General features: G+C 31.9%; 1 protein-coding gene across 3 annotated transcripts; it reads right to left on the reverse strand.

Annotated features, from left to right (window-relative positions):
• Positions 1 to 3,047: 3,047 nt before the first annotated feature.
• Positions 3,048 to 13,572, reverse strand: LOC145042122 (lysine-specific demethylase JMJ28-like). 3 transcript variants are annotated; one of them, XM_078990496.1, is made up of 17 exons: positions 12,767 to 13,572; positions 11,962 to 12,113; positions 11,649 to 11,751; positions 11,101 to 11,320; positions 10,970 to 11,030; positions 9,948 to 10,875; positions 9,452 to 9,877; positions 9,295 to 9,367; positions 9,123 to 9,208; positions 8,718 to 8,837; positions 8,552 to 8,627; positions 8,357 to 8,431; positions 5,821 to 5,883; positions 5,214 to 5,363; positions 4,518 to 4,579; positions 4,117 to 4,164; positions 3,049 to 4,004 (listed from the first exon to the last, which is right to left on the reverse strand). In XM_078990496.1, the coding sequence occupies exons 1-11, from the start codon at positions 13,367 to 13,369 to the stop codon at positions 8,559 to 8,561; spliced, it is 2,841 nt and encodes a 946-aa protein (XP_078846622.1). In that variant the 5' UTR covers positions 13,370 to 13,572; the 3' UTR covers positions 3,049 to 4,004; positions 4,117 to 4,164; positions 4,518 to 4,579; positions 5,214 to 5,363; positions 5,821 to 5,883; positions 8,357 to 8,431; positions 8,552 to 8,558. The 3 variants fall into 3 exon arrangements, with proteins under 3 accessions (XP_078846623.1, XP_078846621.1, XP_078846622.1); XM_078990497.1 differs by having other exon boundaries at positions 3,048 to 4,004; positions 4,518 to 5,363; positions 11,113 to 11,320; XM_078990495.1 differs by having other exon boundaries at positions 3,048 to 4,004; positions 4,518 to 5,363.
• Between the last annotated feature and the right edge of the window lie 291 nt (positions 13,573 to 13,863).

A 13,863-nucleotide genomic window follows, 5' to 3' on the forward strand; every position in this document is an offset into this window, starting at 1 on the left:
TTGTAGAACTCCCTTTCTTCCTCTTTTTTTTACTTTAATTGATGGGATGAACTATAAACTAATGATAAATAAAATGGGATGTGTTTTGGTAAAAATGCATAAATATCTAACAAAATTATGGTATTTCTCGAGGTTTTTTGGGACGTACAAGCAATATAGCATTGCATACAAACAAAATGTTTCAAGAAATGATATTGCATATATAAAACCTCAACTAGAACTATTTTCTGAAAATGTAAAAACTTATATACACTTATTTCTTTCTCCAAGCTTCTATATAGCTCGAGTGAAGTTGTAGACAGAAAATCATAAACTAAATGTGATTTTCTGAAGAAGAAAAAATCATCAACTAAAAGTGATTTTTCTTGTAATAATGAGCTGGTAAAAGAGGTAATAACTTGTAAAGAATTCTTTTCTTCTCAACGAGCTGGTAAAAGAGGTAATAACTTGTAAAGAATTCTTTTCTTCTCAACTTGCTGAATAAATCACCAAAATCCGAACGAAAACATATCTGAAAAAATTCTCGTTTTCCTTCTCTAAGCTTCTAAATAAAACAACAAAAAAACAACTTGAATGAAGTTATACACAGAATATTATAAACTAAAGGTGATTTCTTGATAACATAAACTAGAAATATGGTAAATAATCACGAAAATTTCTTTTCTTCTCAAGTTGTTGGATAAAACACCAAAATATGAACAAAGATAATGAAAGACTCGTAAAAACCTCTTTTCTCCCCAACTTGCTGAGGTGAACCATCAAAATGTAAATAAAAACAGAGTTGATAAGGTGTTTTTAAACTTGAGAGATGATTGAGTGAACAAAAACATGCAGATCTAGAGATCTGAGCTAAAAATGAAGCGGATCTACAGATCTAAACGAAAACGCATCAGATCGAGAGATCTAAAAGATAGCTAATCAGATCTAGACAGATCTTGGCAAGAGCCAAACAGATCTGAACAAATAATGGTAGAAATGAACAGATATGAGCAAAACCTGAGTTGAAACGCAACAGATCTGAACAGATCTAGGTAAGAACGAGCTTGAAACCAAGCGAGATGGTGGTTGCTCGTTCAAGTCCGGGTGGCACCAAATGATGCGACATGGATCTCCGGGATGTCTTCTGGACAACTACTACGACGAAGATCTAAGAAGCATATAGCAAAGTCGTTAGAACCGCTCCCAAGGACTGCGCCTCGGGAGCAGGCTCCAACGATCAAGTTAGATCAATTGGTAGAGATGAGATGGTTCTTATTAGTTGGAGAGAACCATCTTGGTGTTAGGGTAGTGTAGAGACATGGTGTTTGTAGGTGGAGAGCGGCGGCTAAGCCAAAGGGAAACTCCTGAGTGGCGGCTGAGCCATCAGAAAGGGTCTAGAGTGGCGGCTAAGCCGATGGGGGAAAGTCCTTCTCCATGGAGGAGGCATTGTTCACTTTATAGGGGACAATTAGGTCAAGGGGAATTAGGTTAAGCATTAGGCTAGCCTAATAGGCCTAGTTAGCAAGGAGTTGGGTAAGTCCATCCGAAGGCATCGGGTAAGGTTGGCGGGCGCGTACCCAGCAAGGCTGGCGGGCACGCATCCCGGAGAGGCTGGCAATGGAGCATCAGGAAGGGCTAGTAGGAAAGTGCCAGGCAGGATTGGCAGGAAAGCGTCAGGCAGAGCTGGCAAGGCTGGCGTGCCAGAGTTGTCTAGATCATGCTAATGGACCTAATATCATCAATATACATGCATGTTTGTTCACTAATTGGTTTTTAAGGGTATAAGGTATGTTGACAAAGTATTCACCTGTGAAATTGATTCCACATCAGCATTATATCTCTTTCACATTACATTCATTATTGTTTGGGATGGTATTCACTAGTAAACAATTAGTGAATAAGATAGAGAAAGATAAAAGGAAGAGAGAGATAGAGAGAAGCCAATAAGTTTTGTGGGAGAAATGTTTTTGATTGGTTGTGAAAACCCGTGACCAGCTTCAATCATCGCCACCTTTACACCTATTGGGACGGTGTTCACGCTTGAACATCCCGTCCACATAGATCTTTACGTGCGTACAAAACCCCCATACCCCATGGCCTAAACAAGATGATTGGCAATATTTCAAGTACCAAAAAGCCAAACATTAAAGAATAAGAAAAAAAAAAATCATTGTTCCGTTAATAAGATAAAATGTAAAAACATTGAGACGAAGGAAAATAAGTCTAAAGGTTTTTTAATATTTAGGAAAAAAAAAAGTTGGAAAACATTTTACCGTACGCTTTTTTAAAAAGTTCACTCAAAACATTTAGTTTTCTTTTAGTTTTTTAATTTCTTTTTAAGTTTTGCCACATTTATCCCTACAATTAATAATATTTCATTTTATATCATGATATTCGATTTTTTATTAGTTAATCAGTTTAATAAACAAAATAAATTTGAATAGATTTTATAAAGAAAGTATATAATTTAACGACAATATAACTACATGATTAGTCCATGCGATATCCCAAAACATAAATAATGACAATTATTATAACTCTTTTGGTCGATATGGTTAGTTTGGTCTTTTGTCATGAAAAAAATACTTCTTTAACCTTTCATTTTATTTTAGCTTTTTTATATATTTTCTTTACAAAAATAAACAATTAAACCCAAAACCCATGTACCCAACCGACTCCCACCTCCCCTTTTCTTTAAATTTAAAAAAAAAAAAAAAAAAAAAAAAAAAAAAAAAAAAAAAAACTACCCGTAAAATACCTGAAAATGACATATGTTGTTAAAAATAATAAATTATACAAGAAGACTTAATAAAGCATTTAAGATAGATAAATGCTAAATTAGTCAATTACTGAAAAAAGCTTTTGAAAAGGGTATTTGATAAAAGCTTTTTATTACATAAAAATTAATACAAAGATGTAGCAAAAACAATAAGTTTGTATGAGGTTAACTATTAAAGATGCTTCAAGAGAAAAACAACAAAATAAATAAACAAAAGAAGCATAGATTATCCATGGTCAATGGACAGCAAACTGTGTGAATGACAACTAGGAAGCATTGTGTGATGAAATAGATACAACTAACGATTCCAATATACATCATTGTTGTTGCAGCTTATATTTTTATTTTTATTTTCAAGATTTTAGGTATTACACGAATGCCAAAAGCATTTGGAAATGTTATCATGTTACACAAAAGGAATGAATATAACATCCTAAACTACAAACTTATTTACAATAACCAATATTTTGTCCCTCAATCTAAGTCTCAGTCCAATTCACGTCAAATACAGTCTGTGCCAAAAGGAGGATGACCATTCCAAAATGTGCTTTCTATATGAAGTTTGCAATTCAATCTCTTCACATCCATTGGATTCTATGTAAGTTGCTTTCAAAAATCAAGAACCATATGCTAGATGATAAAAAGGATCTTCAAAAAAGTATTTGATATTTGCATCACCCTAAATTTTATGTCAATCTTGAATTCCAAGAATATGATGCTAAAATTTCAAGCTTAAATATTTTCATTAAATTGTTTATTACATTCTACTTTCATTTCTTCCTATTAACATCATTGTAATTGGGTAGATTTATCAAAGTACAACGCCTTAATAAGAGAAAAAATGAAAGTATAATGTGGTACAAATAAGTGGTTATTACTTATTTACTAATTCAGCAATCCATATAGGCAATTATAGAAATATCATTATTTGAGAAAATGACACATATACTTTGTTATGTACTCTATCTCAACATAACATTGAGAAGGAAAAATTAGGGTAAGTGATTAGTGATAATGAGATTAATATGTGCTTCTAATCCTATCTTATCTTTATGCGAAGACAAAAGTAATACTTAAAAAGGAAATGTGAGGGTTGTTATTGTAAGAAATAGAAAGTTTAGTTATTTCCTTAATTCATACCTTATTGCTTTTGACCAACCTTAACTTTACCTCTTGGTCTCTCATATGTGCAAATGACCATAATGCCCTCTTTATCCTCATTATCAAAAACAGCCATAGAAAGCTTCTGCAAGAGAAATTGAAGAATACATGCTTAATAAGAAATCTAGATAAAGTTACAAACTACCCATTCGTTAATTTTTTTTACAAAAATTTAAAAAAAAAAATGACATAATTACTTGATGATAAGTCAAACCAGAATACCATCATTGATAATGTCATGATTCCTATACATGAAATACACACATGTCAATCTTGTCATGTTAACAAAAAGAAACAAACAATATAAAATTTCCATATTTTCTTTACATGAATAGGACTAATTTTAATTCAACATATATGTACTATTTTTAAACACATCTACACACCCCTAAAAAGGAAATACAAGGGATATAATAATCAGCATTAAAGAAATATTCATGTTAATTCAAAGAATATGTGCTTTTGACCATATCGTAAACTTTTCAAGAAGTCAAAACACAGGATCTCTAAAAGTAAGGTGGAGTTATCAGTTATCATTTTTTTAAGAGAATGAAATAAATGAACTATAATTAAGAATTTACGATTTTATAATTTATACCCTTCTACACAACACTTTGAAGGAGCCATTTTTATATGAGAAATAGCAATGGCCAATACCACCTGAAAAATGTAAATTTATGCTTATTAGATTAATAAGAAACCTAGAAAAAATAACACACACACTATAAGAATATTGACATTGCTGATGTCATTATTTCTCCAAAAAAAAATTTCCACATGCTTGTAAAGTTGATGACTAACAAACAAAATAAGTTTGTATTTATATGAGAGTAGTCATGCAAGAAACCAAGCATGACACCTGTTCAAATGCCACATCAGCATGTCATTAACTTTTTTTCATTACAAGAGTGACAATTGTTCTAAAAAAATAAATATTCAGACCAATTTTATGTTTCCATATATACCCAAATTAAGAATCAGATTATCTTCGAAACCAACAAAATTAATAAATTAGCTATTTTCTAGTGTTTTATAATGGAAAATGCATTTATTATTACAAATTCCACTCAATGGATATAGTTTTTATATGGTGCTTCCTTTATTTAAGATGTAAATAGTTTATTCTATTTTCAAGGTCCCATCTTTTTTACTCATAAATGGGACCCACAATCACAAATTCAATTTCCTGACTTCAAAGTTCAAATAATATGACCCACTGAACGAAAATGTTAAAATTACTAAAAATAAATAGGCCCAACATGCTATTTTAGGAAATAACAAGTGTAATGATTACCTTTATTCATACCTTATTGCATGTGATCAACCTTAACTTTACCTCTTGTTGACTGATTGAAGGATTTAAGACCTGCAATTTGACTCCAGTTCAAAGTTCATCAAAATGGATTTTGACTAAAACGCCCTTCCATCGATCAACACAAAAGTTCTGCAACAGAAAATGATAAATATTTGCTTAATAAGAAATTTAGATAAAGACACAAACTGCCCCTTTGTTATTTAAAAAAGATAAACATGATTTCAATGCATACGTACTTTTTAACCATGTTTAAACTTTATGTGGAGACAAATACAACTTAAAAGGAAAATGGGGTATGTGATCAATATACTTCAAAATATACATAATTTTAACTATATCTATATTCCAAGTTACAATATCCCCAAAAAAGGAAAGATGAGAGAAATAATTAGCATTAATGAGGCTTTCAAAACCCTAAAAAAGAAAGGTGAGAGTAAGTAATTAATGTTAATTCAACGATTATGTGCTTTTGATCATATTTTCAACATTGAGAAAGTCAAATACAAGATCTCAAAAGGTAATATAGAGGTATCATTATAGAAAAATAATGAATGAACTTAATTATCAGGAATTTAGAATTTTATACCCTTTTACACAACACTTTGAAGAAGCCTTTTGCTGAATGAGAAATAGAAATGGTCAATGCCACCTGAAAATGAAATTGTATGTGTATTAGATTAATAAGAAATCTAAATAAAGAATGTAACAATATTACATGCATATTATAAGAATATTGTCATTGCTGATGTCATAAGTACTCTAATACTTTCCACATGCCAATAAAGTTGATGACTAAGATATTAATTCAAACAAACAAACAAAATAAGTTTGTACTTATGTGAAACTAGTCATGCAAGAAAGCAAGCATGACACGCGTTCAAATGCCACATCAGCAGCATTAATTTTTCTTGTTTTGGCATCAAGAAATTTGACCAAAAGTCATGAAGATATCGTTGACCAATGATAATCGGATTACATCTACAACTAACATAATTATTACACCCTCCGATTCAACAAGTGTTCTAAAACAATAAATATCCATACCGATTTTATGTTTCCATATACATTTGTAATAGTAATAATTTGTAATACACCCTTCAATTTGTATATTTTCCATATATACAATATCATTCTTAACAATCCTAAAGTAGAAATCTAATTATTTGGACAAAAAATAACTAAAATATCTATATTTTCGGATGTATGGAGCATAAAAGAGTGTAGGCATTCTAATCTTTTTGAATTTTCCCACAAGTGTAAGGCTAAGTGAAAGACATAGAAGGAAGCGTAGTTGTAGAACAAGGTTAAGTGAATAAATTTTGGAGTCTATGTATTTAATATCTTACATCTTTGGTGTGTTTGTAATGGAGAGCTTTATTAAGAATATAAGAACATATTTATTATTACAACTTTAACTCTATATATATAGTTTCTATATGGTGCTCCTTTGACCAAAACTTTCCGTGAACTATTTTGTAGGTCCCATCTTTATTACTCATAAATGGGACCCACAATTCCTTACTTCACATAAATACAACCCACTAAAAGAAAACATTAAACATTAAAAAAAAAATAGGCCTAACCTTCATTTCTTATAAGTTCTTACGAGATTTCTTCTTTTCTTATATACAACATGTCGCATAAAGTCATAAACTAATGTCGTTAATTCTAGGCTAAGTTTTACATAGAAGTAGCAAATAGGCATCTTCATTCTCCATCACGATCTTTTCCATAATTGCACTTTAAGTCGCACAAGGAAATTGTTCATATTGTTTTATCGGCCTCCCTCTTTCATCTTGTGAACCTCTACCCAACTCCTAGAACACCCTAGATCACAATATCATGAGAGGCATTGTGACTAGTTCGAGGGTACTTTGGTAAATGTGACTTGTGACGTTAGTTAATCTATCACTTGGGGTGAGGGATCACATGGTTTCTTCTTAGAAAGACGAGTCATAAGAAGCTACTAAAGTTGCCATTACTTAAGCCCGTGTAATAACCCACTTATAGTAATATATCCATTCGTATACACATACAAGATACATACATACATACACACATATATATATATATATATATATATATATATATATATATATATATATATACACACACACACACACACACACAGGAATAAGTTCAAATAAAAACACTAAATAAAGTGAGAACATGAGAACGCTACTTTTATGTTATTATTCTGCTATGAATTTTGTATATGTGTAGCATTTAAGTAAATGTTAATGTACGATTATTCATGTATTCAATACTAAATAATGAAATATAATTGTATATACAAAATTCATAGCAGAATAATAACATAAAAGTAGTGTTCTCATGTTCTCACTTTATTTACTATTTTTATTGGAATCATCCCCTATATATACATGCATGCATACATACATATATATATATATACACACACACACACATCGTATATACCATTTTTATAGCACAACTAGCATCTTATCCACACGCAACACTTTACGTCCTAGTATTACTGACTAGAGCCTTTCTCCCTTCGCTTCTCCACTTATATAACACCAAATCATTAAGGGTGTAGTCCTATATAAGTCATATATACCCTTCGACAAATATCCCAACACCAATTAGTGTGACAAAAGGAAGCGAAACCCCACATTTATGACCACATTAGTTATTATACGTAGTTTTCTTTCTATTCGAGTATAGTTTTATCTAGACAAAATATATGCTTTACAAACAAGCAAATATTCGATCAACCGATAGGCAAAACATTTAGTCAAACTCAACATATATCTAAAATAGAAACAAGTAACAAAAAGCATGCTAGATTTACGGAAGCAAATGTATCAATCATGCAATCAATTCTTGTTTTATTTCCTACTCAACATCTTGTGCCTACTTTCTTATTATGAATTTGGTTTTTGTGATGCAATTATATATATATATATATATATATATATATATATATATATATATATATGACTTCAAAAAAGATGACACATGTGCAAACCTCATAAACATAGGTGTCACAACGCCCCATAAACTACCATAAAACAGTTTTAAGGAAACCACTAAACATCACATCATGAGTTTATAGTCCGATAAAAAAGAGTCGCTAATTGGTGACATAAGCAAAATACCATTTTTAAACATCATTTTAGTTGACTTGGCTTTGGAGTGTACAAGCTCCATATCATGCTCCAAGTCTCATGTACCTATATAGATGATAGAATAGTGGTGTTAAAATAAAATATTAAAAAAAAAATTGGTTTAAAGAGCTTCAAGCCCTATGTTACACATGACAAAAGACGTGAATGCCCTTCCTTTGTACTTACATAAATACTATGTGTCTAAAATCGTACGGATTTCTTCAATTGCTGCATCCATGCCATTAATAACCATGTTCTTGACCTAAATCGAGAATTTTCTTACATTAGTAATACTATCCACATATACATACCCAAAAAAAAGAAATATTATTTTAATTTTTAAAATATTCACCTTTGGCATTGCCCCTTTGGCTTTGTGATTTACAGGAAGTCGGCGAATTTCATCGCCTACTTTAATGCAATTAGTTACACTTTCGGGTGAGATGAAATCCAAAACCACATTAACACATGACTACACAAGAATGAACATTTAGTGTTAAATGCAAGAAATAGCATCTTGCTTTCATTTATTTGTTTATTAATTATTATAGCTTATGCTTCTTTCATTTCTTCCTACTAAAACATTTTAAATACAATGTGGTAGTAGAAAGAAATGGAAGTAGAATGATATAAATGTAATACACAAATAAATTAAAGGATGTTGCTGATTCTTGTATATCAGATATAACAAAACAAAAAGAATACATGTATATACACAAATTAAGGTTTTAGAGATAAGTTATATATAACATGTTACCTTAACTTTCTTCATTTGGTAAGGACAACCAGCTGGAATGATAACAGCTTCACCAATATGTTGCTCAAAACTCCATGGTTCAATATCTAATCATATAATAATAGAATTAGAAAAATGAGAATGATAATCAAAAAGAAATTAAAACTAACTTGTTAAAAAGATGGAGACTTACTGAATTCTTCCTTGATTCTCAGTTTATGAAGCTCATCTAAGTAAAAAACTTCATCAAAAAGTGGATGAACAACCTGTAATGCATGTAAAATGTAAATACGTATTAAAGTTAATTAGATAGATTCTCATTTATGTTTTTAAATTGAACAAAATTATACCTTTTTTGGAGAACCACAAGATTTACTGAGTTTATCAGAATACTTGTTCAGATATTCCAAAAGCTTTGGGACATCTTTCTGGTGAAAAATGTCCCACTCAATCCCATGAGTTTCAACTATTTGTTCCTCTTCATAATGACTACATGTCCCGATTTCATGTTGAGAATAAGCTGAAACTTCATCATCATCATCATCATCAGAATAAGAATCTTCAGTGTTTGAATCATCAAATGACATATCTATATCATTCTTTTTCGCCTCCAATTTTGGTGAACTTTCAAAAAGTTTTTCAAGTTCATTTCTTGTTTTGATCTTCCTTGAAGACTTTATATGCTCTTGTGAACTGTATTTGTTCATCAAGATCTTGACTTTATTAAGATTGTCCTCAGAAATCAGATTATCAGTAGCATATGCAAGAATATTAACCTGAATTCAAAAGAGAAACATCAATAGGTTTCATATAATAACATTAAACATAAAGTAATTGAAAAATTACCACATCATTCGCATGAAAACACAATTTAGTTATAAGATCAGCATCTGTAAGATTCGGTTCACCATATGAGATACAAACACGAGGTCCCAAATTAGGGTTTCCAGTTTCATGAGAAACATTCATTGCAAGATTCATAAAACCCGTAATATATTCTTGAACAGGTAAAGATTCCATCACAACAGCATAATGATCTGGGAAATGATCTTGAAAAAAGTTTGAAGAAAACATAACTTTGAATCTCAAAAGCTCTTGCCACACATTTTCATGTGTAACACCACCTTTAAAAATCTGCTTTCTACCAAATTGCACATCACACCAATCAAATCCACCTTTTGATTTTCCTTTTCCTTCACTCCTTTCAAGATACTTGCACAACAAGTAACCGAAATCCCAATTCAAATGCTGTTGACTTTGAAGCACGTTACGGATTACAAGAGGTTGACCTTTACCCCAATGCTTCATAAAATGTTCAAGATTTTTATCCATCAAATCTTGCTTAGTCTTGAAATACAAACCCTTGTTTTTAATCAAGTTTCCAACTTTTTCACTACCCAATTTGTCATTTTCATCACATAGTAAGCAAGGTGAAGAAAGAAGCCCTAAAGATTTCGTGAATTGATATTTGTTTACTATTTGTTTTGCGTTTTCTTCAAGATCTTTTGTGAAACCAAAGGAGGAAAAAGAAGTTAATTGGAGAAAATCTTGATTGCATCCACCTAAAGTTTGTGGTGGACATCTTATGCTTCCATCTATACTAAATGCCCATGAAATCTTTCTTGATTTGCTTCTAACGAACCTAGTATTCCTCAAATCTCCAAGACCTGAATGTAAGTATCCTTCATGAAACTCTTGACAACAATGAATGCAGAGAATGTAAGAGCAATATTCACAGCTTCTGTGAATGTCTGTAACCCATGAAGAGCAAAAACTGTGCCAAAAATATAAGCCACACAAGATCATTTAAAACAGCATAAGAAATTATTATTTCAAGAAACTTTTATTTGAAAATATTGAAAACCCACCTGCATATTGGCTTCTTGGGACATTCTACAAGCTGAACTTGTAATTCAGAATGAGTTCTTCCTGTATTTGAACAAATAGTGAAAACCCTTTTGATTCTTGTTTTAAAAGAAAAAAAAAAGGGACACTTTACCTTTGTTTATACCTTCGGTTTCCAGCTCATTCATCTTTTCTTGATTTATTTTTTCCATAAGTGGAAGAAGGAGGCGAATCATGTGAAGTTGTTGACTTTTGTCAAACTTCTTTTCATGATCGTATACAATCACCTCCTTTTCAGGTTGAGAAACCACCACCTCCTCTTCTTCACCATTGTAAATCATCACCTCCTCATCACGATCATAAATCACCAACTCCTGCAAATAGATTTCATGACATGAAAGCAGACAGATTAGGATGAGGGCGTTTACGTCTTTTGCACACATTATCTTGTATGTAGGCTACGTTTGCGTTTGTTATTCGGGACATAACAGGAATGGATAAGCTTTCTAGGGCTATTTTGATGATGAGGATGAGAAGGGCATTCACGTCTTTTGAACAAAAGGAGATTGAGAGAACGAGTCTCCATCCCATCTTATTAAAAGATCGGACAAAAGTTTACCATTTTTGTCCCATTGACTTCCCAAAAGTCGTATAACATGTCATGTCATGCTAAAAACAGTATAAAAGTATACGATTTTTAACCTTCTTTTTGCCTTCTTTAGATTTTGCTTTTGAGCAAGTTCGACATTCACACGTCCCTTCACACACAGGACACAATCTCTTGATTGCTGACCTACAATAAAACCTAAATCCAAGCAAAAACAAATCTTAAATTTTATCACATAAAAGGTAATTTCAACTTCATTTATCGTTATGATCCATATAAGTAACCACAACATGTGTTTCAGTGGTTTAAGAACATAGTGGATAAAGATTTTAACCAATAAGCAAGAGCAAAAACATGAGTATATTAGCATTAATGGAATCTTGGTAAAGTTATAAGGGTAAAACGGACCTTTTATTGATACATTCTTTACAAAAGAAATGTGTTTTACATGTTGAGCATTGGACAAATACACGATAGCTGGTGTATTTGCACCAATGGCACCTCTTGATGATATTCGGCTTTGCAGATGCTTTTATATTTTCTTTTATATTTGGTAACATCTGGAAATATAAACCAAAAACAGAAAGACACAACATAAGCTATGAACTTACATTAAAAAAAACATCATATTTTATGTGAAAATGAGTAGTGGACAACAATTTGGTTACATAGAAACAAGATTCAACAATTTGTGTTGTATGTGATTATAAATGAGTTAAAAGTTGTCCATGGTATAACAAGTGTAACTTATATTAAAAATGTTTGATCATTACTTTTAACAATGATTCTTTAAACATGTTTAATAATCTACAATCATCTATGACACTAAAAGAAAAAGACAAAAGACAAATCAGTGGTCAACCGGGCCCGTTTTGACCCGTTTATGGACTTTGACCCATCAGAAAAATCTTGAACATGTTTGACCCATTGACCAACCCACCCGACCCGTTTGACCAGCCCCAAAAAAGTTACACCTTTACATTTGAGAAATGAAAATCAACCTGCGTTTTGGTAAAGAGATGAATTCCATGGAAATTAGCAGATTGAGGAAAAACTTGATACGATATACATTTTAAAATTATAATTTTTCTCTATGAAAAAAACTACACAAAATTGAAAACATCAGTAAAGCACCCTAAGAAATTAGGTTATAGACAAGCAAAAACATAACAATGTAGATGCATAAATAACAAATTTGGGTATGAGAAACAACCTGAACTGTAGCAATTGGATCGGATTCAACGTTTTTAGAACGGATCGTCCTTCTGGGATATCTAGTTGCAGATGGAACCCCAACTTTCATCTTCGGAGAAACTTCTTTTTGCACAGTTTTGAATTGTAAGGACATCGGAGAAGGTTGGGGTATCACCATTTGTCCAAACATGAGATCCTTAACAATAGTTTTCTCATATTCCTGTTTGATATCATACAACTGCAGATTTCCGTCTTGGAAAGCTAACTTGCTTCCATCCTGAAGTTGATCGGAGATTTCAACTACAGCCTCCTTCATCGGTGGTCTACCCCTTTTACGAGGTAGACGAACTGCACCCACATCCTTCAATGGCAGATTTCTTTTTCTACCCCTTCTTCTTAGGGGTGCCTCGTATTCTCCGTCATGTTGAAGTGACGATTCTTCATCGACTTTAGGGACCAATTTCTTGTGCCTAATTCCGGCAAGTTTAAGAGCAGCGGGAACTGGCTCGTGCTTCAGCCGATGACAGTACTGAAGGAAGTGCGTTTCGCAGTACTCTTTTCCGTCCATCACTGGCCGGCGACACCGCCATCTTCTCCCGTCAGTTCTCTTACATCCCAGCATTTTTGCGTCTTGCTGGCTAAAACAGTCGAAAATTTCAGAATTTTATCAGAATTAGCTACAAAATCAAAGCTTGGTAAAAAAAAGATGAAATCAAAGGATGTTTCTTTGAGTATTTGGGGAAAACAAGAGGAGAGTACACAGGCAGGAGGTTGATGACGTTGGTATGTATCAGTGTATGAATGTGTATTGGATTCTTGTAATGTGTAGTGTATTTTGTGTATAGAAAAGGAGTAAATGTAAATACTTAATACAGGCCTCCTTGCAATTTTTTTAAAAAAAATTATTTTGAATGTAATTGTCTTCTATATATATCTTTTCTAATAAATAAGCTTTGACCATCATAAACAGAAAAAATAATATTTTAAATCAAAGTGTTCATACTTAATCCTTTTCTTGCACTTTCAAATTATTTTTTGAGGATGGTAATGAAAAAAATGTAGGTTAAATCATTTATAGTGCCTTGGTTTCATGCATATTTGATTTATGATACATTT

This window comes from Lactuca saligna, chromosome 4, assembly GCF_052625555.1.
Source record: "Lactuca saligna cultivar CGN05327 chromosome 4, ASM5262555v1, whole genome shotgun sequence".
In the NCBI taxonomy this organism is placed as follows: Eukaryota; Viridiplantae; Streptophyta; class Magnoliopsida; order Asterales; family Asteraceae; genus Lactuca; species Lactuca saligna.

Bases quoted from the DNA above. Each gene is read 5' to 3' on its own strand.
- LOC145042122 (XM_078990495.1), bottom strand. From the start codon at position 13,369: ATGCTGGGATGTAAGAGAACTGACGGGAGAAGATGGCGGTGTCGCCGG. The intron at 11,031-11,100 runs GTAAAGTGTCCC...GTTCAAATACAG, and splicing joins AACCGAAGGTATAAACAAAG to GAAGAACTCATTCTGAATTA. The intron at 10,876-10,969 runs GTGGGTTTTCAA...TTTTTGGCACAG, and splicing joins CCCAAGAAGCCAATATGCAG to TTTTTGCTCTTCATGGGTTA.